Source organism: Python bivittatus, unplaced genomic scaffold (assembly GCF_059951505.1).
Source record: "Python bivittatus isolate LINGU-HERP-01145 unplaced genomic scaffold, Pbiv_v1 ctg000440_np1212, whole genome shotgun sequence".
NCBI lineage: Eukaryota > Metazoa > Chordata > Lepidosauria > Squamata > Pythonidae > Python > Python bivittatus.
Window position 1 is genome coordinate 9,579,329 of NW_028277063.1, and position 26,259 is coordinate 9,605,587.

The 26,259-nt window shown below is 41.9% G+C and overlaps 2 protein-coding genes across 5 annotated transcripts in view; one reads left to right on the forward strand and one right to left on the reverse strand.

Annotated features, from left to right (window-relative positions):
• The window catches only part of NDRG2 (NDRG family member 2), a 39,342-nt gene extending 31,372 nt beyond the window's left edge, over nt 1-7,970 (forward strand). For 2 of the 4 annotated variants that reach the window (XM_007437331.3, XM_007437329.3), the window contains 6 exons: nt 758-809; nt 985-1,032; nt 1,690-1,725; nt 4,520-4,571; nt 5,150-5,183; nt 6,034-7,970. In XM_007437331.3, the coding sequence (XP_007437393.1) occupies nt 758-809; nt 985-1,032; nt 1,690-1,725; nt 4,520-4,571; nt 5,150-5,183; nt 6,034-6,232 (421 nt within the window). In that variant the 3' untranslated portion in view covers nt 6,233-7,970. Of the gene's footprint in view, nt 1-757; nt 810-984; nt 1,033-1,689; nt 1,726-4,519; nt 4,572-5,149; nt 5,189-6,033 lie in introns of all 4 variants that reach the window. The other 2 variants (XM_007437330.3, XM_007437332.3) reach the window with 2 other exon arrangements.
• A 137-nt stretch (nt 7,971-8,107) lies between these two features.
• On the reverse strand, nt 8,108-25,863 carry TPPP2 (tubulin polymerization promoting protein family member 2). The gene is made up of 3 exons (XM_007437335.3): nt 19,919-25,863; nt 18,622-18,775; nt 8,108-17,744 (listed from the first exon to the last, which is right to left on the reverse strand). Exons 1-3 carry the CDS (start codon nt 20,182-20,184, stop codon nt 17,562-17,564), a joined length of 603 nt encoding a protein of 200 aa, XP_007437397.2. The 5' UTR covers nt 20,185-25,863; the 3' UTR covers nt 8,108-17,561.
• Nucleotides 25,864-26,259: the final 396 nt, after the last annotated feature.

The window sequence follows — 26,259 nt, forward strand, 5'->3', positions numbered from 1 at the left end:
GGAGAAATTCGTCACTAGAAAGAGAGATAAGGAGACGTAAACAATAGAAGGAGAAAAGAACAGATCTGCCAGCTATTATTTTTTTGTGTCAAGGCAGAAAAAGGAAATGATTCAAGTCTTCAGCAACTACTTTAACTCTTGCACAGCAGCCGTCCAGCGGTCTGAATGGTAACGCCAACAATCTACCTTAAGACCCTTACAGTCCATAGACACGGGCTGTGCTGACACACAGCCGGCTTAACTAGGTCACTAGAGAGAGAATCATGGGATGCACTGGCGCTGCATTCAAATCTTCGTTTTTTGTGGCTTAGCATGATGTACCAACCTGAGCCTTTCCATTAGTTTCTGAATCAAGGTATTATATGATTCTAAAAATGGGTAACTTGGTAACCAAGTGCAGTTTTTGTAGGAATGCTGTCTCTGTGACTTCAGTTTTTCTCTCCCTTGGTCCCTCCCTTCATGTTTTGCTTAAATCTTCCTGGTACTACTTCCAAATGTTTTCCCCTGTAATTCCCAGTCATCCACATACTTGGAGAGAAAAAAAGTGAAAGCTTACTTGTTCTTGTTTTTTGGTTTTGACATTTTGATTACTCAGTTGCTTTTTCCCCTGTGATCAGACTATTTATGTTCTTTTATATAACTTGGAATCAGTCTCTAAGTTTGTAACTCCAAAACTGATTACTGCGAGCAATTTATAGTAATTTGGCCTTCAGTTCTAAACTTCCACTGCTTTCCTTTTCTCCTGCCCTCTTGCCAGATGTCCTGTAATGCTGGTGGTGGGAGACCAGGCTCCGCATGAAGATGCTGTGGTAAGTGATGAGAGCCTCTCTTTTTTAAAAGCTTCACAAAACAATAGAGAATTACTGAATATGTCCTGTCGGACCACTAGTCGATTCCTTTTTACTTAACTAGAAGCCAAGATGTGTTCTTTCTTACCTTGTGTACATTTTAGATTCATGCTATCTGCCTTTCTTCTCTTTCCAGGTGGAGTGTAATTCCAAACTGGATCCCACCCAGACCTCTTTCCTCAAGGTAAGCTATGCATTTCAAATGTATCCAAATACCAACTTGCAGCAATTCTTTCTAGGATTGTTTGGGGCTAACCTGACCTGCCTTAGTCACCCATGTTGTCTGAGTACAAAAATAAAGGGTTAGCAAGTTCTGCCTCCTCTTGGCACACACTTGAAGTTTACACTTGACCCTACCAAAAGAGATACACTCTATAACTTCGCCTCTCTTTTCATTTATTTTTCACTTCCCGTCCCTGCAGTTATGTGAGATGGTAAAACTGGCAGAAAGGGGTGGAAGTTTGGTAGGCTTCCACCCAGCCACCCATTTCAATTACCATTTTGCCTCTGGTGCTGCTAATCTTGATCATGCCGCCATAGATTATTTTTCGTTCTTTAATTTTTTTTAAAAAAGCAGAAAGTGGAAACTTTCCAACTACTTTTGAGCTGCCAAAGATGGGCATTCCCCATTTGACTGTGGCATCTAGGATCGTATGCTGCCAACCCACAGGATAGCTACAGACCAAGTCAGCAGTTTTGTGTAAACACACCCTTCTCCAGCTTTCCCCAACATGGAAGAGTTCCCAGCCCTGTCAGTCAGCACCAAAGACCACCAGATTAGGGACAGTTACCCTACTTTTTAAGCAAGTCCTTATTTAGGTTTCTCTTTCTTATCTTGCAGATGGCAGATTCAGGAGGACAACCACAGCTGACCCAGGTAAGATATACTGATATAACCCAGTGCTCAGAAAGAAGATTCAGAAATGGAATTAATTTTGCATTTCAGAATATTAAAAGAAAACAGTGCTTTGTTTTCTTAATATATCATTCCTCCTTCTGTTTGAGTATTTCAAAACTTCATTTTAATGTGGCTGCATTTATGTCATATACTTACTTATGGTTGCAGACCTGTAATATATTCAGTTAATCCTGTTTTCTTCACTCTCTTTCCGCAAATCACAAAACCAGAGTCCATTGGAGTTGGGCGGCTAATAAATTTATATAAATAATAAATTTAAATAAATAAATAATAATGAAACCATTAGCCAGTCACATTTAAATCTAGCATTTTGTATAAACTCAACCTGACTTTTTAGTTTATGGTTCACTAGGTAGTCTGTACACAGAAAACTGAGTTAAAGTATGATTGTATCAACGCAGAAACATTGAATTATAAACTAATCTGAAGGGCTCAGTTCACACAGTGCAGTAGACTGAAATACAGTTGGCTAGTTTGTACTTTAGTTTGTAATTCAATACACTTGTAATACCTTTTTTGGGAAAGTGGAAGAAATAGTAGGTAATTGCTGAGATGTTGTACACACCAAATTAAAATCTCATTAAAGAAAGTATCGGTTTTAGTTAAGGGAATAACCTCTCCTTCTCTGCTCTATTCACTCTAATTTAGCCATGCAAACATATGTCTGGAGCACTGCAGAGGGAAAAGGGGCCTGTTGAAATGCAGAAGCAGACAAGGAACCTATGGGTGTTTCTGGACAAGTATTCCATCCCAGTTTGAAAACATCACATATTCCCACATCAGCAACATTGGAGAACTGAGCTGAATGATTTCCAACGCAGTTCTGCAATGTAGCTGAAATCACTATGCAGCTAGTGTCTCTTTCTCATCTGAGGGGACCCTTGCTTTGCTCCCTTTTCTTGGATCTTGAGTTTCAGGTCTTATATGGGAAAGGTGAACTGGATGGCTTTGCAGCTCCCTTCCTCAAAGCCCAGTTTAAAAAAGCAGAAGAGAAATCCAGAAGAGTTTTAACAGTTCCCTCAAATCTTCAGCACTGGATTAGCCCTTTTCTAAAGCACCAGGGTCCTACTTTTGTTTTTGTTTTTCTGTTCTTTTGTGGAAAGAGATTGAGAAGATTTTTGTTGCTGTAGAAGCTGCAGGGAAGTGAATTTCACTTGTCATTCTTAGCATTTCAACAATAAAGACCAAGCCAGGCAAACTTTCTGATGCTAAGGATCGAGCTTTTATTTTAAAAAGGACCTGGGGGTGGGGGGATGGCAGTGACATCAACAGAAAAGATGGAATGTGGATTTTTTTGGTTTGTTTTTGTTTTGTTTTAGGTTTAAGGGGGCGTTGAGCTTTTTCAAAAACAAAGTGTGCTAAATCTAAAAAAATGAAAAGTCTCTTTCAAGCTGAGCTCATTCTTGGTGACTTCATAGAAACATCCGTGTGGTTTTCTTGGCAACAATATGGAATTGTTTTGCTATTGCCTTTTTCTGGGATGTTTCTTTGATTTCTCAGTCTGACCTATATCCTGTAATTCCCTGGTGGTCTCCCATCCATATGCTAACCAGGCTTGATAGCTTAGTTTTTCAGTGCAAAGCTCTCTGGTGAGTGGGAGCTAAATCTACCAGAGGTTTAAAAACATCAGTTTTAAGAGCTTAACTTGCTAAAAGCGATGTGCTATTGATTAGGCAACAGGGAACTGTGGGAATTACAAAAATGGGCCTGGAGGAAGGCACAAGGACACTATGTTGCTCACCTCTGATTTAAGAACTTCTTTTGTTTGTTGAACATTTTCATCTCTTCCCCAAGTACAATAAGACATGGAGAAAAAACAGGGCCACATTTTTCCCAATCAGCATGTCTTCTTCAGCATTGCCTCTCTGCTGAAAGAGGGGAAACGTCTGAAGAGACCCAAATCACATGAAGAACCTAATCTTGTAGTTTAATTTTTAAAGAAACTTCTGGTTCTATGAAGTTTTCAGTTATTCTTAGAACTGGCAGTAGGCTACCTGAGGCTGTTCCTCAAACATACTATATCAAGCACGGCAAACATGGCTAAAATACATTTCATGAATAAAGCAGCTGGGTTCTCACCTCATGCTATGTCAGAGTCTGCACTTTGCTGAATAAACCATAATGCCTAGTTTCACACACTATACTAAGTGATAACCCATAGTTTACAAACCACATCATGGCTTAGCAAAAGATGTGTACAATACAGTAGTGTACACATCTAATCTAGTGATGAAGGTGCTGGATTAAGAGTGGGGAGACCCAGATTCTCATCCACCTTCAACCATGGAGTTTCACTGGGTGACTTTGGGCCAGCCATTCTCTCTTAGCCCAACCTAATCCACAGGGTTGTTGTTGTGGGGAAAAATGGTAAAAGGGAGCACTCTGTACTGAGTTCCTAAATGAAAGGTGGAATATAAATTTAATAAGTAAATGAGGTAAGAGTTCAACGAGTATCTTATACTGTAAATGCAAAATAGAAAGAGGGGGAGGTTTGGAATAGACCATTTCCCACAGTATAAGGAAATCAGAATTTGTTTTAATGGATTTCACAAAAAGTGCTTTGGAGGGATCCCCATGTCAGATGCTTTTCTAATCTTTGGGGGTCCCCCTCCCCACAAATGTACTTAATAAACAGTAATTTGGAAAAAAGAAAGCAAGTAATTGAGCCATAAGGGTTTTCCATCCCACCCCCTCTTTCCATATATGCGCTTTTATTAATGCTTTTCTCTGCTCTTTCTTTTCTATCCTTCAGCCTGGGAAACTGACGGAGGCATTCAAATACTTTGTGCAAGGAATGGGCTACAGTAAGTATTGGATCTGAGATCCTCTGTCCCACTCTGTGCCCCCAAAATTCATGAGTTATTGGGCTGCAAAGCCTTGTATTTCATCTAGCCAAGAACAGAGGCATCACTGACGAGGTCTCTTGTGTACCCTAAAGCTGCGTTCACGCATCACACTGAGTCTTAGTTTGTTTAGCTGTGGTCTACTGAGTAAACCATAGTTGAATAAGTTTGCATAACACGTGAAGCTATAAGTAATGTCTCACAAGCCGTAATGGCTGGGATCACAAATTAAACGAGGAAAAAAAAGACATTGTGGGGAGCAAAATCGTACCACCTGATTACTGGGACTACCCGTCCCTTCTTTCATAGCCAGCCTTAACTGCTGCCTCCAGTTTGGCTGGGCCTTGCACCCAGAATGCTTCACAATAACTGAGGTTGCTTGGCAGTTCTCCTTCTCTTTGGCCTCCCTAATCCCCTCTTTCCTCCCTACTTGTACATCCAGCTTTTCCCCATGAACAACAGCTAATGTGGAACATTCATTCCAAGGACAACTTCTTTGTCAGTTTAACCTAAGGGTATCCTTTCCTGTTTCTCCTCAGTCCCTCATGTACTGGACAAGAAACTAAGTCAGGGGTCAGGTACCTTCTGTGGAATTTCTCTCCCATCACCCGTAATCCTCTGCTCACCCTTCCTGTGGTTCCTTCACTCCCCAATGCACAGCCTCCCCTTTCCATTAGGAAACACTGAGTTGTTTGCCGTGGTAGTAGGAAAGCAGAGATTGCTTTGTTTGGGTTTCTGTGTGTGCCGAAGCACTGGAGATGGTCCTTGGTATGATATCATACAGAGGCTGCCAGCAATCCTGCACTATGGTTTGATTTCAAAATAAAACCGCTCACACAATTAACCTTTTTATACCAACGTACTAATTGCGTACAAATGATCCGTTGCACTCCATACCTTTAAGAGGCTCTGCTAAATATTGGGGAAGGCGGGCACCTTCACTGTTTAGGGCCAAAGCCTGCAAGCCAAGATGGGGATAAGTGCCAACTGTGGGGAAGAGAATGTGCGATTGCAGGCTGTCACTAGAAAACGCTTGCAAATAATCTCAAGGCCTATAATTTTTCTAACTCAGGAGGGTTAGAAATCTTCTCCTTGATCTTTCTCTTGCACATAAGAGATCCAGATAGGCTTCTGTTGAGAGGTGCTTCCCTTTCTGGGCCCTAAGCAGCCCTCACTTCCCCTTCCTTGCTCTCTAGATCTCAATTTGCAAGGAATGGAGTTGGGCCAATTCTAGTCCATTCTCTGATTGTTCCTGGTATCTTCCTTGCGATGCTCCCTCCTTCCCACACAAGGGCCACTTGCTCCATCATTGGCTCAATTCAGAACAAGGTCTTGGCAATTGGGGTTGGGATGGGGATTAGCCTTCTAAAATATTCAAGAACTTTATCTAACTTTGCCCCCCCCTTTTTTTCCCTCTCCACAGTGGCTTCATCCTGCATGACGCGCCTTTCTCGCTCCCGCACCGCGTCTCTGTCCAGCGCCGCCTCGGGGGACGGGAATCGCTCACGGTCCCGCACCCTGTCCCAGAGCAGCGAGGCGGGAGCCCCCCAGCCGCCTGCCCCCACCATGGAGGTGTCCTGCTGAGCTCCAGGCCAGGGGATGAGACCGCCTCCCACCTCTGAACAGGACTCCTTCTGCTATCCCACAATGCACTCCGGCCACTGGGCCAGGTGACGATCTCCCCTAACGGTACTAAAAGTCCAAGGAGGCCCAGATGGGATGCGACTTTACTCTTTTTAAAACAAACATTAACTCCCCCAACCTTTTAATCCAGCACATCATACACGCTGTCCTTGCCAGCCCTGCCTTCTTTTCCCCCATAATTTAAAGCTAGTGTTGTCAGCCTTTGGTATTTAGTGATCCTCAGTACCTAGAAAGGTATGGATGGAAGACTACACATTTTCTAAACTATTAGATACTCAGCACCTCCTCTGATGTTTCCCTTTGCCCTCCAATCCTCTTGCACATTTAGCTTCCTTGATATGGGAGGTCTGGATTATCATTGGGCATTTTTCCCCCCCTGTATAATCATAACTAACCCCTTGTTCCTCCCACTAAATCTTGAGCGATATATTCTTGGAGTAGCCAGATGGCATCTCATTGCCTTGCTAGCTCTCTTTGTTCCCTCCGGAGTGTACATAGGAGGGGGAAAAAAAAAAAGCGGACCTCACAAGAGAGATGCACAAGCCCCAGTAAGGACTTGCCTTGCTACTGTCATGCTGACCTAGTGATCCCAAGTGGGAGTTGCTTTTCCTCCACCCAACTCATTTCTACCCTTGTACTTGTCTGCCTTGGTCTCCTCTCTCATGACCTCCATCCGTCCAACCTGTCCTTGAGGTTCTGATTCCTTCGAGGGGCTTAGACACGTTTTTGTTTTCCACTCATCTTTTAAAATAAAACTCAACCCTCCATTCCCCCCCCCCCCCATGATCTCTCTTAGCTTTTATTTTATATCTTTCCCTCCTGTGCATACACCCTTCCCTGGTCAAAGGGTACATTTCCTCTTCTTTGCCTTCCTTCCCTTCCACTTTCATAGATGGTAGCTGCTCTGTGGTGTGCATTTACAGTTCCTGCTAAGACAGCAACTGTTTTTGGCGATTAGGGGCATTGGGAGGCTGGGCAAGATTGAAATGGGGGGCATTGGGGAGGGTGGGATTGTTCCTTTCGGGAAATGCTGGGGGCAGCGGGAGGCTTGAGACAGATTGCACTGTTGCAGCTGTGCCAGGCACAAATGACAATAGCCAATGCTTCTGTGGTTTCACATAAGATGAAATGAATCTGACCGTCATTGGCTGTGATTCTTTTTTTTTTTTCTTTGCACCAAGCGCTGATTTAGTGGGTTCTGGCTGTTGGCTTTGAGCAGGGCTCTTGTAGTGCCATGGAGGATGAACTCTGTAATCGGATTCTGACTGTATCAGTTCTTTGAATGTTACCAGCTGTATTAAAAACCTAAATGCTTAGATAATGTTTGCCATGTTGATCTCACAGAATAAGGAACACAAGCTATTTTAAAGGGTCAAACTTTTAACTTTGGACCAGCTGCTGAAGGTGAAGGTATTAGTATGTAAGGTTTTGAATGGTACACAATCCTGAATAGGGCCATAAGGCATCCAGTGGAACCTGAAAGTTGTTGGTCCAACTAGAAGATATCTTACTTATTCCCTAACCTGAACAGGCACTGGGAGTTAATCGCTCAGTTGCCTATAAAAAGGGGCATTGTTTGAAAAGGACTCCAGCTGGAGTTTTAACTCCCACATGTAATGGGATCCTTGTATTTGAGAATGTGTGGGCTCTGCTTTATTTTTCCCAGAGCAGTCAATGGTGAATCCCTACTCTTAACAATAAAAATCTCTAGAGGAATGAGTTTTTGCTTCTTTTCTTACGACAGAGGTAGTCCACGCATGCAGGCACAGGCCACAACAGCTTCTGTTCAACAGGGAAGCTCACCAAAGACTGCTATAAAAATCCAAGATACAAGGAGTCAGGCTGGATGTCAGATCAGCATTTGGTATTTCAGGGATAGACAATTTGGATGCCTCCAGGAAATTCACAACAAGCAAGATAGATCCTCCTAAATGAACTACAGGGTAAAGGCTAACCTCTGACACCAAAACAGGGTCATAGGAAACAAGAAGGAATCACTGTCACAAGAGTTGGAAAATATTTTTATAGATTAAATGAGGAGTTAGCTTCCCTGTCTTGGGGTGGGGGGGAACAGCCCTGCAAGGATTGGGGATGCTTAGCTACTGAAAGATGTCCAGCAGAAAGGAGCAGAAATTGGAACTCCTTACAGATTACAAACTGGATACACAGATTTAAAGTAAGCTGTGGTTTGCTTATATACTTAGTAAACTATACTTGGTTGGGTTCATGAAACATATTAAGCTATAAACAAAGATTTACAAATCACAGTGACTAGAGTCATCCATCACCCCAAGTCAAAACCAGACAAGCCACATGATGGCTTAACATATGTGAACCTAATATGGCCATGGAGGTGTTGGAAGAGTTGGCTAAGATCTTCTTGCACTAGTAATATTTCATAGTTACAGGATATTCACATACAAGTTGAATAATGCATGGAAGGTACATACATGTTATCTTCTTACTGCCAATGAGCTGAGGCTGAAAGATACTCTCATGCCTATAGATGCCCAGTAAGTTGGCAGCAAGGATAAGTGTTGGACTGCCCTGCCTACACATTCCACTTTAATCATGACATTCTAACAGATGCAGCTTCTTTTTAGAGAAACTTTTTGCTCCAGCCACCTTGGCTCCAAGATTCTGTAATGAGAAAAGAAATCCTTTGGCTGTGGACCAAATCTAAAATTAATCACTGCTTGCTACCATTAGAATTCCCACTTCACAGCTAAATCTACCCTGAAAGAATTGAAAAACCTGTTCCAAGCAGCTCTTCTCATTGAGAGGTCTGTATTTACTATCTGTATCAAAGCTATCTCCTGTCCTCCCATTTTTTAGATCACAGCTTGCCACTGGCCCTGCTGATTCAGGTGGATGAGAGCAGAAGGCCAACGATTTGAAGCCACCAGGTTGTCTCTCTCTGATTGACAGGTTATCCATATGCAGTGTGATGCATCAGAGGAGGTCACAGACCAGTGATTAGGGCCTTGTCTTGTTCATACTGCTTCTTTTGCTTTTACAGCCTAGAACTTAATGCTCTGGGAGATCATGTTGAGTGCTTTCTGGTCATTTCTTTACTCTTCCCACCACCTACCCCAAGTTGCTGTTAGCACTGAGACGAAAGCGAGTACAGTACAGAAGTCACTTTGATTCATTTTCTCACCCCACAAGAAATTTAATAGCAACTTCAGGTGAGGCAAGTTTGGTTTTATGTCAAGAAAAAGGTATTAGAGGGGTAAAAAAGACCAGTTGCCTGATTGTATGTCTTAGTAATTGACACGCTGATGATAGAAACCCAGAGAAACTGGAAATGTGAAGATCTGATCAGATTAGACCAAGTAACATTCTGGACTGTACCATTTCAACCTGCAAAGGGAGGTTCAGGGCCACCCAAGTCATTTTTTTTCTGCAAGACAAAATCCAGTTAGCACCATCGATTCCACATTCTGAAGTTAACTGAATAAGCAGTTGCCTACAGCAATGCATCTCTGCTCACCCCGCAGAAAAAGCAGCCTAATTTAAGGGGTGCAGCAAAGGCTATGTTCCCCCACCACATACCCACACTGCTGCGGTTCCAATACATGCACACCATCCCCTTCCACACTCCATCCTATCTTGAGCCAGATGCATTGCTCTGTGCAAAACAGGGCCAGTCCTGCTTTTCATATTTTGTAAAAAAAAAAAAATGCAAGACAAAAAAAGCAAAAAAAACCCAAAACCCAACCTTCTTCCACATTAAAAAAAAGCTCCCTTCAAATGGCAAACACGGTCAGAGAGAAATGGGTTAATTTATTACAGATGGTGCTTTTTAAAAAAGGGGGTGAAATGGTACCACCGTGCAATGCACCGAACCACCTCTCGCTAACTCGTAGCACAACCTTCTGTCCGAAAACCTCGCGCCCAAACACGCAGGGAAGGGATTTTTCAAGACCCGGGAGGCAGGGCTGTTTTCCACCCAAACGTCCCGTCCAGTAAAGCTGACCTTTTCCCCAGCGCCGAAAGTGTAAATCTTTCCCCCTTTCGCAGCAAATAGCCCTAAGATCAAAACAGCCCGCCCATTGCCAAGTCCTCTCCCTCCTTTCCCGCGAAAAAGGACCAAAGCCTTTTATTGTGAACTCTCGGAGAACAAAAAGAATATCAATCTCTGCGGAACCGAGAAGTTCTCAACCTGTTTCCGCAAAAGGCCTCGGCCCGGCGCCAGGCCACGTGACCGCGCCCGATGTTTTCGCTCCAAACCGAATTCGGGTCCGCTCTCCGATTCCGCCAGAGGGCTGCTGCGAGGCCCTTTGTTTGGAGAGGCGGCGGCACGGGGAGCGGAGTTTGCTATGCAGCAGCAGCAGCCTCGGGCAGAAACCCTGCAGCCCACTGGGAGGGGGATCGGGGGGGGGGTGTCAAAGTGTCCCTTTGGAGGCACGCGCGCCAGGGTGGGACGGAAACAAAACCGCATCTCCGACGAATAGGCCCAGCCCAGGCTACTTCGGCTCTGGGTTCTGGCATCCATTTTGAGGGGTTTAAACGGGAGCCGGACTAATTCGCGCAGGAGAGTAAGGGTCGGGCTCGGATGGCTGTTTTCTAGCTCCAGAATCACAGGAGCCACGCCTTGAATATGGAATCCCAATGCAGAAGGTGTATTACTCTCCTGCCCATCCTTGGGGACTTCCTGGATGTCCCTGATGTGACACACAATCCTGGACTAAACGCCGCATTGGCTTGATCCAGCAAAGTTATGCAGTAAGAGCATGTTTACCCAAATGTGGATCTTCCTGAACTCACATCCCCCTTAATGAGATGTGTGGCCAGAAGAGCATCCAATTTGGCGTCCACAGGCTGCTGTGCAATGCCTTCAGACCCAGCGATGTGTATCAGAAAGCTGTCATCGTATAATCTGCATTGCTTCCATTGGCGTGTCCGTCCAAATGCATGCCTACGTCTTGTCCCAATTATTGACAGGTAACTGTGTGCAACCCCAGCACAACTGGGCATCAGTTTCTCCCCATCATCCCCACCCCAAGACCCTTGTGATGCTAAAACTTAGGCCTGCTATGATGTCTTTTGGGAAGATTGACATAATTATTCACTTTTAAACACATTGGCTTAGTCTCTGTTAGGCAGGATGAACAATTAGTGCTGTGCCCTGACACGTTTAACCATAGGATACTGACTAGACCACAGCTGTCAAGATTCTCGTAACCTATCAAGCTATAAATGGCAGCTTTCCTACAGTGAAAGAGGGCATCCCACAATGAATTGCTCCTCTCGCTTGCTCCAGTAGGACCCAAATCTTTTTATTCCATGCTGGGGAAGGAAATACAACATTCCATTTCTTCCCTTAATTCTCTCTCTTTACACTAAGCCTGGGAAGTCATCAAAAGCCTACCACTTCTGCCGAAAGCCCCCGACTTCTGAGGATAATCACACCTAAAAAGAGGCCTCAAAGGTAGCAGGAGGAACAACTGCTTTGGCACAGCAGATCTCTCTCCATTAGCAGCCTGTACCTCCAGCTGTGGTATCTGAGGCGCCTTCCGAACTATGGAACTATGACTGGCTCATTCCTTGGGGAACTGGCAACAGAAACAATCCAAGCAGGTTGCCAACTTCCCTCCCCCCCCCGCCGCCATAATTGAGGGAATCATGTTGTAGTCATGGCCCTTCAAGTCAATCCTGAGTTCTGATAACCAGGAATCACAGAATTAAAAATGATCTTAGAGATCAACCCCCATTCCCTGCATCCAGGATTCTACAACTGTTAACACTCTATAACTGAGTTGCCTCCTGCCATTGCTCAAAGGTTCTGTGAGTCTCCAGAACTGGGACCTTAGTGCTCAGGAATGCTACAAGGAACCCTCCAACCCATGCTGCTAGGGCTCACCATTTCTGTACAGAGAAAGATAGGGAAAGCATGCAGAGCATAGATTTGGGGATCTTTCTGACCCCTTAAAAATAGCTCAGCTCTAAATCACATGATTGGGAAGAAAGAACAAGTGGGGCATAGAATGAAGGAGTCAGTACCCAATTGCCTCTCCCATGGGGATGCATGGGGGGGGGGTGTTTTTCTCCTCAACCCCAGGCCGGATCAGGTCCAGTTTCATACTCAAGCTTTCTTTGACTGGGCTCTCCCACCACCCCAAATTTGGTCCAGTTTTGTTCTGTTTTCAGAGAGTTTCCTTGCTGACAGACAAATAGTGTCCCAATTCCTTTACATAATTTCTTTCCAACGTTCTGTTGAGCTGCAAAGAATAAAAGGCAAGAGTTGCCTTCTTTGACCATTCACTCAGCACCATCTGGTGGCCAGCTCCATACAGGACATTGAGACTTGAGCACAAGTGTATGAAACTTCCTCCAATTCATCTTTTCCATCATGTTTCAGGCATTCCCAAATTTCTCTTAACGAAGAAGCATTTCTAAGCTTGGCCTTTGCAATCCAGGGAGACTGTAACACCATTCCAGAGGGGTCTGATTACACTCTCTCCCCTCTCCCTACTAACAGGAAGACATGGAGGAAGCAACCAAGTTGTTCTTAATTTCAAAATTTCACAAAATGCTGGGCATCAAACAGGATGCTATTGTCCTCTCTGGACCCCTTTATTTATTTATTAGATTTATTTCCTGCTTTCCTTCAGAAGCTTGAGATGATGTACGTGGCACTCCCTTCCCCAATTTTCCCCTACAGTAACACTTCGACTGGGCTAATAGATTGGCTCAAAATGAGGTTCTGTGGCTGGGTAGAGCTAAGATCTCCCCATTCCTAGTGGAACCCTCCAACCACTATATCAGAAGGATTTTTAGCTCCTCAGCGACAGAAGCATTGCAGCTTCTATCAACATTTTTCCATAGGAAGTAAAAATTGAATTTTGTTTGAATTGCCCATTTCTAGAGATTGCTTTATGCCTTCTCCAGTTTCCCACTAATTGCCCACTGCTCCAGACCAGAGAGTCTGCAGAGAGAAGAGAGATTACCTGCATCATCAAACTGGCCAGGAGATACTAGTTTTCTGATCTTGTCACTTTTTTCATCAGTCCACCATAATTTTTGGGGTCTGTGTTGGCAGCTCTCCTGTCCCGAGGAGAACTCCTTCACTTGGAGCTGGCCCAATTACAGTGTCATACCCTGAGATTGAAAGGGATCACTTTGCCCAGCTAGAATGTAATTCTCATTCAAGTAACAATTCTCATCTCATGCTGCTTTTCCACCATTCACATTTGCAAACTCATTGAAGAGCATTTTGTTGATGTGAAAGAGGAAGGATTTCTCCTTTTTTTTTTCAGCAGTCTCAAGCCAAACACTCCATGGACACTTTTCTGTGCTGTCTTCAGTTCTACTGTGACAGTAGAGCAGAAAGGTGAATAGCCAATAGCCACCCATTTATATATCAAAGATTTCTGTGTAGGGTAATATTCCTGAAGCGTCCCTTGGTGTCCCTTCTGGGGACTTCAGTTTGGTTCTAAAGATTCTATTGCATCCTCCATGGGAGCTTCTATAGTTCATGTCCCTAAAGTCTCTGTCTTAGGAAGTTGTCTTCCAAGTAGCCTTTATTTTAGCCAGGAAAGTATCTGCACTGGCCATCTGATCTCCCAAAAAGCAATGATGTGTCATACTTACAGACTCTGTTTTACTAGGTGGTAATCTTACCTTCTTCCTTCCATTATAACCAAAAGCTAGTTCTGCCTTCCTCTCATCCTAAGTGCAAAGAAATACGGTGACACAAGCTGCTGAGCCATTAATATTGACTTTTGAGAATTGATCAATTCAGACTGTCTTCAGCTGCCTACCCTGAGTTGCGGTTTCCCTGGGAATTATATCTATGTCTATCCAGGGGTGCCTTTTGCTAGCTTACGGATCTCAGGTTGTTGCTAAGTGGCTCCTGCCAATCCAAATTTGGCTGCCTTTGCTGTCAGTGCTCTCTCAAGGGATATTTGGAATCTGTTTCATCTTTCATTATGCACTTTGCTGAAGCCTCTTTCAGTTGATGGGTCATTTCAAGGCATAACTTCGATTTTGTATTGCCTTCCTAGCTGGACAACTTTGCTAAGTCCCACTGTAGGGCGTCAGCCTTTACTATAGGAAAATGGAACATTGAATTTACTGTCCAAGTTTCTTTTCTGCAACAGCGAGTGCATCTGTCCTCTCCCTGGTCTCAGTTTATTATTTTGTGAATTTTGTTATTTGGGGAAGATACATGAGTGCATATCAAGAGTGGAAGTCAGGCTTCCAGAGGTTGAAATCAGTGATCTTTAACCTGCTTCATTCATTGTCCATCTGTGGACTTCATATTAAAACATTTCTCAACACTTATCTCTATGGGTTCTTAAGTCAAATGAAGAGTTACATGTACAAAGTGAAAATAATGCTGTTTAGTGCTTGATGTCAATATTGTGCAGAGAGTGATTCAAATACCTTTAAATCAAATGTACTTTGCAAATCACAGGAATGTTTTAAGCAGTACATCATTAATCAGACCATTGCATCTATACAGATGCACTTGAAGGTACCACTAAGAGATATGAGATAACTGGCAAATGAATAAAAACAATATTATTCATTGTTAAGAGGGAAACTGGCAGATTTTTGTTCTCCATTCTGATTTTTCTAGCAATGCACCAAAATCCAAATATAGAATCCCAGCCTTGGATGAAATCATTTAAGTTCCTGAATCCAATTCCATGCTCAGGGCTGGAATCTGAATTAAAGCCACCCTGAACCTGTTGTCTAAGCCTCATCTTGAATACATTCTGGGATAGATGGAAACAGCTCACAGCCTTCTGTTTTAAGTGACACCCTCCCATTATGCTTTTCAGCTATGCTATCATATCCCTCCTTGTTCCAGTCTTTTCAAGGTTAAGCATATCCAGGACAGAGTCCACAAGAATCTGCCTTTTAGTCCTAGCCCCATTGATTGGTTGACTTGATGAAACTAATTAAGGCTGTAGGTCTAGGGACATTTACTAGGTAGATCTATGGACAGCCATCCTCTTAAAGCTTATTTGTGGACTGTACTTTTGAAGAAAATGCACACAAATCTGAGTAGGAACTGGGGAAAAAAGGATAGAATTCCATCTAACATCTATATTTTTTGTAATGAGAGACAGATCATTGGTTTGTCTCCAGGATGTTGGCATCTGGTGTATTATGAGCACCAGAATTAAGTGGAGAGATTCAAGAAGTCCTAGAAAAGGAACAAGATGTTCTGAGGTGATGAGTTTGGGGGAGGAGCTGGCAGCTTAGAAGTACCAATCAAGAAAACAAAGAATTCATTTCTGAAAATAGAGATCACAGTTGCTTTATGTCAATTAAATATGGAGGCAAAAGTGGATAAATGGTCAGTATAATCTAACTTGTAAGGGTTTTTATTAAAAAAAAAAAAGAATTTTTTGAAAAATATTCTAATGAACATGATAAGAAAAGTATTTTATTTCAGTACTAAAGAGCTAATGGCTTGGAAAGCAGGATTCTTAGTCAAATCCTAATGAGGGACATTGACTAGATGAGAAACACACTGTACCAGCTCTTCCTATGGAACAGGGAGACAATTTAGGATAGACATACTTGATCATAATACTGGAGAACTTAAGTAGTATCTGTTTCTCTGTTTCAAAGAACCCTGGGAGTTTGTGATGGGCTACTGCTCTCTGCTGGCCATTAAGGGAACTGTGCAATATGGATGTTTATTGATTAAGTACCACCTTGCTGCTGGTTGTCCTCTTCTCTTTCCTTCCACCTTTCCCAGCATTACAGCTTTCCCCAGAGAGCTAGGTCTTCACATAAGGAGTCTGAGCCTGGTCATTTGGGCCTTGAGTGAGAATTCTGGGTTGATTTGTTTGATAATCCATTTGTTTTCTTAAATATTAATGATATTCTCAGGAGTCTTCTCCAAAGTTCAAAAGTGTCAATATTCTATCCTGTTTCTTCAAAGTCCAACTTTCACTTCCAAAGAGTATCATGGGGAATACCATTGCCTGCGCAATTCTGATCTTTATAGGTATAAACAAATCCCAGCATCTGAATATTTTTTTTCCAAGGCCTTCATGGCTATTCTCCCAAGTGCTAGTCTGTGGTACCTTCTTGGAAGTGTTTACTATTATGCTAAGATCTCTTGCCTCATCAGTCACTGCGAGCTCTGCTCCCATTAGTTTGTATGGGTAGTTAGGATTTTTGGCACCAATGTGCATCACATAATGTGCATCAGTAAAACATATGACATAAAACAAATCCATGCTGTACTTAAACAGCACTGGGAGAAAGTTTCCAAGAATATCAAATGAGCCCAGGTCATTTATCTTCTATGTTTCATGCCTTCCCTGCAGAAATTTGAGCTACAATAAATTAGGGCGTAATCCTATAACTGTTTATTCATTGGCAGTAAGATACAGAGCTCTCCATGAGCTCAAACAAGATTTACAAATGGGGCACTGTTGTTCCTTCTGTGTATTCTCTAAAGACTAAACATATGTTTAAGAAGTCACACACTGTTTCTCCCATTTTGGGCTAGTTGTTCCACTATTTCCTGGCTAAGAACAGGAAACAGACTCATCGTACATACTGAGGTAAGGCTCTAGAAGCCCTGGTTGACCTAGTCATAGATCTGGTTCAAGCCTAAACTATGTGGAACATCCAATCAAATTAAGTCACAGTGAAAGAAGGGGGGTTCTTCAGTAGGGTGTCTAAAAGATGGAGTTTCATAGTCTATACCAGCCAATTCAAGTCTGGGCCAGGGAATTTAGATGAAGAAATCCAGAATGACAATATATTTGGTCCTTCAGAGTTTGGCTGAAAGAGATAATGGCATTAAGTGGAGGACTATAGCCTCAAGGCTTCAACCTTATGCACACAGATTTAGAAGTAAGCATTACTGAATTCTGAGGGCCTAACATCTACATGCCTAGAATTGGCATATTTCAATATCCCATAGGTCAATTTGACAGCTCAGAGTTAAGCTTTGTAAGTGGAAGATGCAAGTTTATTCTTTTACCAATAAGCTTTTTAGTAGAGGCCTGGATGAGAATCTGCAAGAAAAGTACATTAAAAGCCAGCATGAAGAAACTCTTGTGTCTTTGATTTTGGCAATGAAAGGAAATCAAGCACAAGTATTAAAATGTTGACATTTTCTTCTATGCATTGTAGATTAAGACATGGTAGATAATGAAGGGTCTTCCAAATCAAGGGAAGAATTCTAACCCTTTCCTCATTTTGATACCAATCACATGCAGTCCTACAAACACAAAACAAATACAATGATTTAGAGCAGGTGTTTATTGGCCTCTCATTCCAAGACCAAGAGGACAGGCAGGGTTTCCAGGAGACCCCATCTCATATCTAGTGGGACTTATCATATGTCCCAGCTCCCTTATAAGCCCCAACATAGCCGCTGTGGTCAGCTATTTCTTCACGTCCAGCTATCCCTTTGCCTTTGCCACTTTCATCAAAGCGTTCCTTATGAGAACCTGTGTATTTGCTGGTATCTGTCAGTCTGTCTACTGCACCGGCTGCAACAGCTTTCTGCAAGACAATTAAGCAAAGTGTTAGCTGCCTGCTGATGGTGGAGGGTGGGGAAGGGAAGATGATGGTGGCAAATTGATTCTAACACATGGGAATTTCACAGGTCAGAGCAGATGAGCCACAGGGATAAACAACAAGTGGGTACATGGCCTTTATTCATACCAAGAGGATCTATATCTTGAGTGAATTTTAGGTGGCTTACATGAAGGCATCCTATATTCTGAATTTCCCTAATCTATTCTGGGAGGAATTTTAATAGAGAAATCATTCTAGATTATGGGATTTTTTTCCCCCACTTTAGGGCCAACATATTTACATATATGTATGTATGTATGTGTGTGTGTGTGTGTGTGTGTGTGTGTGTGAATACTCTCATTTGGTTACTGATCATTTGACTAATAGCTGAAGGTACAGGGCAAAATCAGTGAAATATATTGGATTAGAGGAAATGTGGTTTCTTCTGAGCATCATGTGGATTTTTTCTAAAAAAGATTTCACTGTTTTTGTTTCAGTGCCATTTAGCCAGCCAGAAATAAGTGGTTACAGTAGTGCCACTTGTGATGGACCACCAGGAAGAAGTCCAGAGCTTGCAATCCATAGGGGCCTCCCCTGCAGCTATGATGTGACCAGTAGCTTAGTCCAAAAAAGAAAAAAAAAAGAGTAGGAAGAAGGAAAGTGAGTACTGGGAAGAAAGGAAGAACAAGAAATATGGGGAGAAGTCAGCTGTATGAATCAATTAATAAACAAAAATAAATTAGGTATGAGAGATTACAGTTAAAGAATGAAGGGGGTCTCTGAACAGGTTTTGCTCAGGTCCTCCTAGCAGCATCATTGATTGGCTACACCCAATATGTGTAGGGAGCTCTTCTTAACTCACCGTCACCCCTACGCTGCCTGGTTCCTTGCCCTCTATCAGCTGGTGAGTGGCCTGCAAAGCCTCATCAGGGGACTTCCCTTTGAAGCGTTTAGCACTCAGCTCTTTTATTGCTTCTTGGAATTCTGGAAATGTGATGTTACGAGCACCCTTGGTCCTGGGAACATATAAGCACATCAACTCCGACACTTAATACAATACAGACCCTGAACAAGGCATCCAAGAATCTACAAAGAAGATAGTGTTATAAACAACACCTGAAGACAACTCTCCCATAAATAAAACAGAAAAAAAAACCCCACAATTATTTGCAAACAGAAGATGGCATATCAGGAAGGTAACTTCTAGTGCTGATAACATTCTGTTGGATTACAGTACGCTTCTACTAGCATGAAGTTCTTTTTAATCAGCCAGTATAATTAAAGGAAGACAATGGTCCCTTCCTGTAATTGTATCTGGGAACGACCTTGGAAGACAGGAGGAAGACCCGCAGCCTAGACAAAAGACTGAAAAGAGAGGAGGGGAGAAATACTTTCAGTCTTGCAAGACTGATGTCAGCTTTGCAAGGCAAGAAGCACACCCAGATGAACTAATCCTACTTTATTGTAAGGTTAATTAACAGAATCTTACAAGACTGAAAATATTTCTCCCCTCCTCTCTTTTTAGCCTCCAGAAAACAAGGTAAGGTCCCTTCTAAAATGCTTCCCGTGCTTTTCTCCCACCTGCGAACAGAGCTGTGTCTTATTGCCTAGGCTGTGGGTCTTCCTCCTGTCTCTCAAGGTCATTCCCACATACCGCTACACTTCAACACAATTCTACTGACTCAGAACACCACATTACTTTGCTTCCTGAATAGATCTGCCCTCAGCTATTTATGATTACACGCATGGGTTTTCTGCCAGCTCATATTGGCAAGATCCCAGGCACCCCCATGTCATCACCCTGGTCACTGTCAAAGCCCCACAGATTGTGCATTTATGAAGATTTCTATGGGGAGAAGAGGGAAATGCCACTTTAACATTGGATCAGATAAATGAACTGAGGTTGCCTCAACTATGGGCTGGGGATGAGGAACAGGCTGTGTGTTTTGGACATGTCCTTAAGGAATAGCTAGCAAGGCATCTCTGAACCACAGTGAAGGGACATGACCATGTGTCTTGAGTGAAACAAAATTATCTGGCTCACAATTTAAAAGGAAGAGAAATATAACAGTAGTAACTCTTTACTTTCACACAAGCCTTATTGAGGTTGGATGCTTGTCCACAAATATATATACACACACACCAACCCTTCAGCTCACTTGACTTTATTGAAGACAATGTCCACATCAGTGCTGGTCACAGCTTTGCCATCCATTACACCACACTCTTTCAACATCTTGGAGAAGTTCTTGCCTGTCATGTCATGGCCTGTAGCAGCTGTGTCTCCGTATACGGCAAATTTATGAAAGGCTTTTTCCAGTTCTGACATCCCTCCTGCACTTGGGAAAAGGAAACAAAAGGAGGAAGCAAGAAGACTTGCAGTTGCTTCAAACAGAAGGGAATTAGTTTCATAAGCTCCCCCCATGGCCAAAGCAAGGCCAGGAGGTGACCTAGTTACTAATTATGCTATCAGGGTTTCATAAGAGATCGACCACCTGGATAGCAGTGCAGTAGGAAAGTAACTGAGATTGACAACCTGGTGCCCTCCAGCTGAACATTTCTGAGAGCCCCAGCCTGGAAAATTCTGCAGGATTTGATCCCATATGCATTATGCTCATATACAGCTGTGCACATAACTGTACATTAGTGGTTCTGAAGTGGCAGAAAGTGTCAGAAAAAAGATGAAGCAAGTATTCCAAACTGGAGGCTCCTACAGTGCCCATTCCATCAGGATCTTGAATATTATAGTCCATTAATCGCATTTGGGTATTCCTTCAATCCAAAAATAAAGCTATCAATTTATTATAGAATTCTTATGGCATACAAGGCAACTGAATTATCAGGTGGTATTCAGCAGTAATTATAGTTAGCAGTTACACAAAAATCTTCAACAGTTAAGAGTCTATAGGGAATTTAATACATTCAGTTGAATAAGAGAAAGCGTTCAAAGAAACGTGGGGGAAGCAGGTGATTTTGAGAAGCAATTCACTTTAATGGAGCAAATACAGAGTTCAGCTATAAATGGGCAAAGCAGAAAAATAAAATTCAAAACAAGTAATGTTAAAGCTTCTTGCCACAGTAAAAAATATAGCATTCACACATCCACGTATGTGCTGGGGGGCACTGGGTATCATTTTGGTCCAGAACAGAGAAAAATTACTGATGAGAAAGGAAAAAGGGATTTCTAATTTAGGATGATGGGAGAGAGAGAAAAAAAAAAATATTTACCTTTCTGGGCAGTGTTTGACGTGATGGATGATAGTTTGGCATGTTCTGGATAAAGAAAAAGGGATAGAAAGAAATAGGAAAAGAAAGAGAAATGTTGCCCACTTGAGCAGGAATTCATAGTCTTCTCTTGCCTGATGGTTGAGGGTCATTTCTATACTTTCCTTAGGGAATTTAGCAAATTAAATCAAACTAAATTCTCACTTCATGACTTGGGAAATCATTTTATAAGGTGTCAGGTGGAGAAAAAAAAAATCTTTTCTGATTTCCTGGGCTGAGGGGAGGGAGAAAAGAAAAGCAGGAGGGGGTCTAGCAGAACAGTTTTAGACAGGATTTTGTCAAAGATTTTATAAAATAAAGATTTTACTAAGTGATTGGATTTAGCAACAGAGAGCAGAACAAAGCTGAACAATGGAAAAACAGATTGCTCCAATTTCTCAAGATTTGAGATTTGATTGAGATTTTCATGCTCAGAATCAGAAAACTATATAAGTTCAATCTTCCTCACAATTCCTTTTGTTATAGCAACACAGCAACCTGCAAGAATGTCCAGGAGACCAAAGCTCTCCCATTTCCTCCTATAATCACTTTGATGGACAAATATTATCACAGTCAGTTAAATTACAACACAGTGCATCAGGCTGAAGGAGTATTTTTCACCAAAAGGGATCACAAACTATTTCTTCTTGGGTTAAAATATGATTAATTAGTACTTATCAACATGATCAATTTCTAATATTGCCTCAGTTTCTAAAGTATCTTTTGCTGCAAGGAAAGATGAAAAGGATGATTTTAAGGGCAGCCAGAGAGTAAACCCAAAAGATAGCAGATAGGAGAAAGGCTGTACTTAAAAAGAGATTCTAATGTGAAAGTAAAATTATTGAAATCATTATCAATGAGGAAAAGCTTATATTTAAATAAGCCATGTTGTAGAAGATGTGTGGATATACATGACAGAATTCAATGTCTGGTCTGGTCATGAATGAAGGATATTGCCAGACAGTGTTGATCCTTAAAGTCATGTCTACTTGGAAGGTCATCCTGCAGTTCTTTTCAATAACTTGGGTCTCATGACTTTGACCAGAGTATTGGGACTTAGGCAAAGTTGAGCCAATTGGGGTGCAGTTGGGGAAGAGAGCAATCAGGTACCATGGGCATGCAGCTGCTATAAAAAAATAGAAAAGAAAAAGCAAATTCCATGCATGATACTGTAAGGAAGGGGACTGAAAATAAAACAGCCAATATACTGTAGTAAAGCCCTTTTATCATCTATGGTGAGACTACTGTACACTTGTCTCTCAGTGTGCAGTTCTGGTTGCCACGTCTAAAAAAGGATTGGTAGTGGTCAAAAAGGTGCAAAGAAATGCAGCTAAACAATTTGGGGGCTACAGCAACTTCCATAAGAAAAAAGACAACATTGCCTGAAGCTTTTTAGGTTGGAGTGAAGGCATGAAAGGAGACATCTCATAGAGCTATATAGAAATCATGCATGATATGGAAAATGTAGATACAAATTTTTCTCCTCTCACAGTGAAAGAATATGGGCTCATCTTTTAAATCTAAAGTCAAGGAGATTTAGGACCGATAAAAGAAGGGTGTATTTTCAAATACCACACATAGTTAATTTGTGGAATCTATGGCCATAGGATTTGGAGATGACATCAGTTCACCAGCATCCACAGGAGAAGATCAAAAAAGGCAAGGTAGAGGAAACAGCACCACAGTCCAACCCATGACCTGCATATATAATAGGAGCAGAGCTTGGATCGTGGTGCTCCTTCCACCATCTCGCCATTTTTGACGCACCCATTCAGAAGGCTTTTAAAAGGAGATGAGACCATTTCATGGAGGACCTGGCTATCAGTGGCTACTAGCTTGATGACTGCTGGGTACCATAGTTCGAATATGAGCTGCTGGACAGCAACAGTGGATGAGGCTATCAGCCTCACATCTGTCTTTCTGAAAATATCTGGTTCCCCATTGTCAGACATTAAATGCCAGATTAGAAACACCACTGGCCCGATCCAGCAGGGCACTTCTTATCTTCTGGTGGACTCCAAAGCATCTGCATAGCCCTAGTGCTAAAGAAAAGCTGTCAAGCACACTTTGATTGGCAGTGTTAGGACTCTCTGGAATAGAGGTATTGCTTGTATATATTGAGGTGTGCTTGTGCAATGTGCATGGTACACCTCATCTTCCTCTAGCATATATATAGTCCCCCCAATGCACTTTTAAATTTTAACAACACTAAAACAGAGTGACTCTTCCAAGTTTAATCTGTGAGTTCCATAGTAGAATGGTAATTTGATTCTGGATCTCATCACTCCTACTACTAATTGTCCAGCATAACCAAGAAAAATAATTCCCCCTCAAACAACCAGGGCAGCATGGTCTATAACTAAATTCCACTTAAACAAATAGATGGCCACCCTTTTCCCACTTCCTTAATCCTCTGCACAACTGATAATTGCAAGGGGTATCACATAATTTTAAGTGGAACGGGGGCTCCACTAGGACTCAGAAAGCACCAGTGGACTTTTGACTGTGAGAGGAGCTGGACCCAGTCTGCGTATTTTCTGCCTTCATAACGGTACTAATAAGAATTTTGAAATAGCTGAAAATGGGAGTGGCACAAAATGTGATGCTCTAGCTTTGATAGCCTTGCTTTAAATTTGAGAAAAGAGTCAGCAAGGCATACAGATTTTTCTTCTTTTCTTGTGTGTACATCTTCACTTTCTTCAAGCATTCATGCTGATATCCATGGGTCTTGCTCTTTTTCAATTCATAATAATCATGTAAGGTAGATTGGATAGGAAATGTCTAAGTGTAACCAAGAAAAAATACCTTCAAGACCCTTGGATATGCTAGATTATATATATCATTTCCTGGCAGCAAGGCTGTGAAATAAGTCCAGTAATAACTCCAGTAATAATTTGTTTGAGGTTGGGCTTACCTGAGTTACTAAAAGGCCTTGGGGCCCCTGCCTTACTCTGTCTTGAATATATTCCTCCTAGGAAGGACAAGGCCAGCTCTGAGCCTGAAGCACCAGAGGCTTAGGAGTTTACTTTACAGTAGGAATTGTGACTTTATCAAGTTGTCTATGACATCATGGCTGATCTCACTTTGGTAGCCTGACTGCCTTTCGGCCACAGATGGCCAGTGGCAAGAAATTTGACTAGCTTCAAGATTTCTTGCCATTTCAGATCCAGTATCTTATCATTTTCTAGGAAGAACCTAGAGAAACGTCACCATGATAAAATAAGGTAACTCATCCATAACTGGTGTCATACATCCATGATAATGAAATAGCATTTCAGTGAGTTATAGAGATCTCTGTATGCTAGCTTAAAAACTCTTTGAATATTAATATTAATATTAATATTAATAATATTATTATTAATATTAATTATTAATAATATTAATAATAAAATATTAGTATTAAGGCAAAATAAACCCTTTTATTTTGGAGGGAAGGATGGAAGGAAGGACAGAAGGAAGGAAGGGTTTTAATTCCGTGTATATAATTGTTCACAATGGTTTATGTTCTTTTATTAATGTCTGTAGTAAGGGGGTTGGGACTTTGCTATGTGAACAGTTAACCTGAAAAAGAGATGGAGGGTGGGAAGAATAAATGGGGAAGGTCAGCTGACAATTTTACTGCCTGCTTCATTATGACCAGTCAGTCTGGGTTCACATATCACACTGCACTCTGTTTAAATGGTGGTTTGTTGAAGAAGCCACTGTGCTTTGCTTTAATCATAATGGTAAGCCATAATTCAGAATGTACTCACTACAGTGACTGGATTCACACATCTCATTAAGTCAAAAGCAAAGCAGACACACAGACAAAACTACTTTGTGTCAACTGGAAATCCATGAGTTCATGATAAATGTTGCGGCTCCAACAAGGTCCTGAACTATCAACCTCTAGCTAAGGACAGGACAGGACAAGCTTGTAAAATAGTTAGGATTATCAAATTTTTTGCAGTAAATAGATGTTGCACTGTTAGTATGACTTTGTTGTTGTTTTTTTTAAGGGTATTTCATAAGTGATGGAATGAAGTGGGTAAAATCAAAAGAAACAAGGCTTTCTGGGATGAATTTGGGGGAAGAGCTTTGCTTTCCAAATAGCTAACAGCAGCCCCAAGTAAACATACCAATAAAAGTCTTGTGAAGCCAACCCGCTTTCACAATACTCCAGACCAGTGTTTCTCAACCTTGGCAACTTTTAAGATGTGTGGACTTCAACTCTAAGAATTCTCCAGCCAGCCATGCTGGCTGAGGAATTCTGGGAGTTGAAGTCCACACATGTTAAAGTTGCTAAGGTTGAGAAACACTGCTCCAGACTGTCAGCTGGAGAATTACATTGCTTTTGAAATTCAGACTTCCTCAACACCCCTCCTTTTCTCTGGGAGAAGAAATAATTTATGTCCTCTTGAAAGCAACCAGAATTTGGCTACCAAGTCTAGATGAAAGGATAGAAGCAACATTAGTTCTTGATTTAAGATTAGAGTGTAGAATCTGGAAAATTCAGGGGATGCAAGCAGGAAATGTATGCTGCAGTGATCCTTTTTTTTTTTTTTTGAAAAAAATGGTTAAAAGTCTAGCTAGAAATATTGTGTAAGATTACCTTTCATCTGGAATGTATGTTGCTAATTAAAGCTTATTGTCTCAAGTATATATTGTCTCTAGACAAGTTCAAGTTATTGTGTCTTTTTGTGTAACCTGAAACCTGTTTAGAGTTCCTTATACTGTAACTGGAAGCAAACCAGCATTAACTTGTGATCTTCCAAACTTCATTTTCCTATATATTTTTCTACAGATGTTGTAATTCTAATACTTCTTTCACCAGCCATTTCATGTTCTGCATGCAACTACTTCAAAGGAATTTTTATCTTTTATCTTTTTCTTTTTTTAATAAAGCTTGATTCTGTTTATAACGTGTGACATTGAACATCCATCTCCCAAAGGAGTAAGGGTGGAGCCTGATTTCCCTAGTCACACCTCTCAAAAATACAGGGCCAGGAGGTGGCTATATAATTTATTTCACTCTCATCTTTTTTCCTTACTTGCCAGTAAGATGCCCAGCTTGTGGGAGCCCTTATCTCACACATGTCAGAGTTAGGCAGTAGACACCAGGTGAGACAGTCCCCAGGACAAGTGGTGGCAGCAGTAACTCCCAAGCATCTCTGCCAAAGCCGGAAAATGGGGGCAGAGTGTGGAGACACAGAGGGCTTGTGGGAGAGGAGGCTGGAAACCTGCATCCTGTCACCCC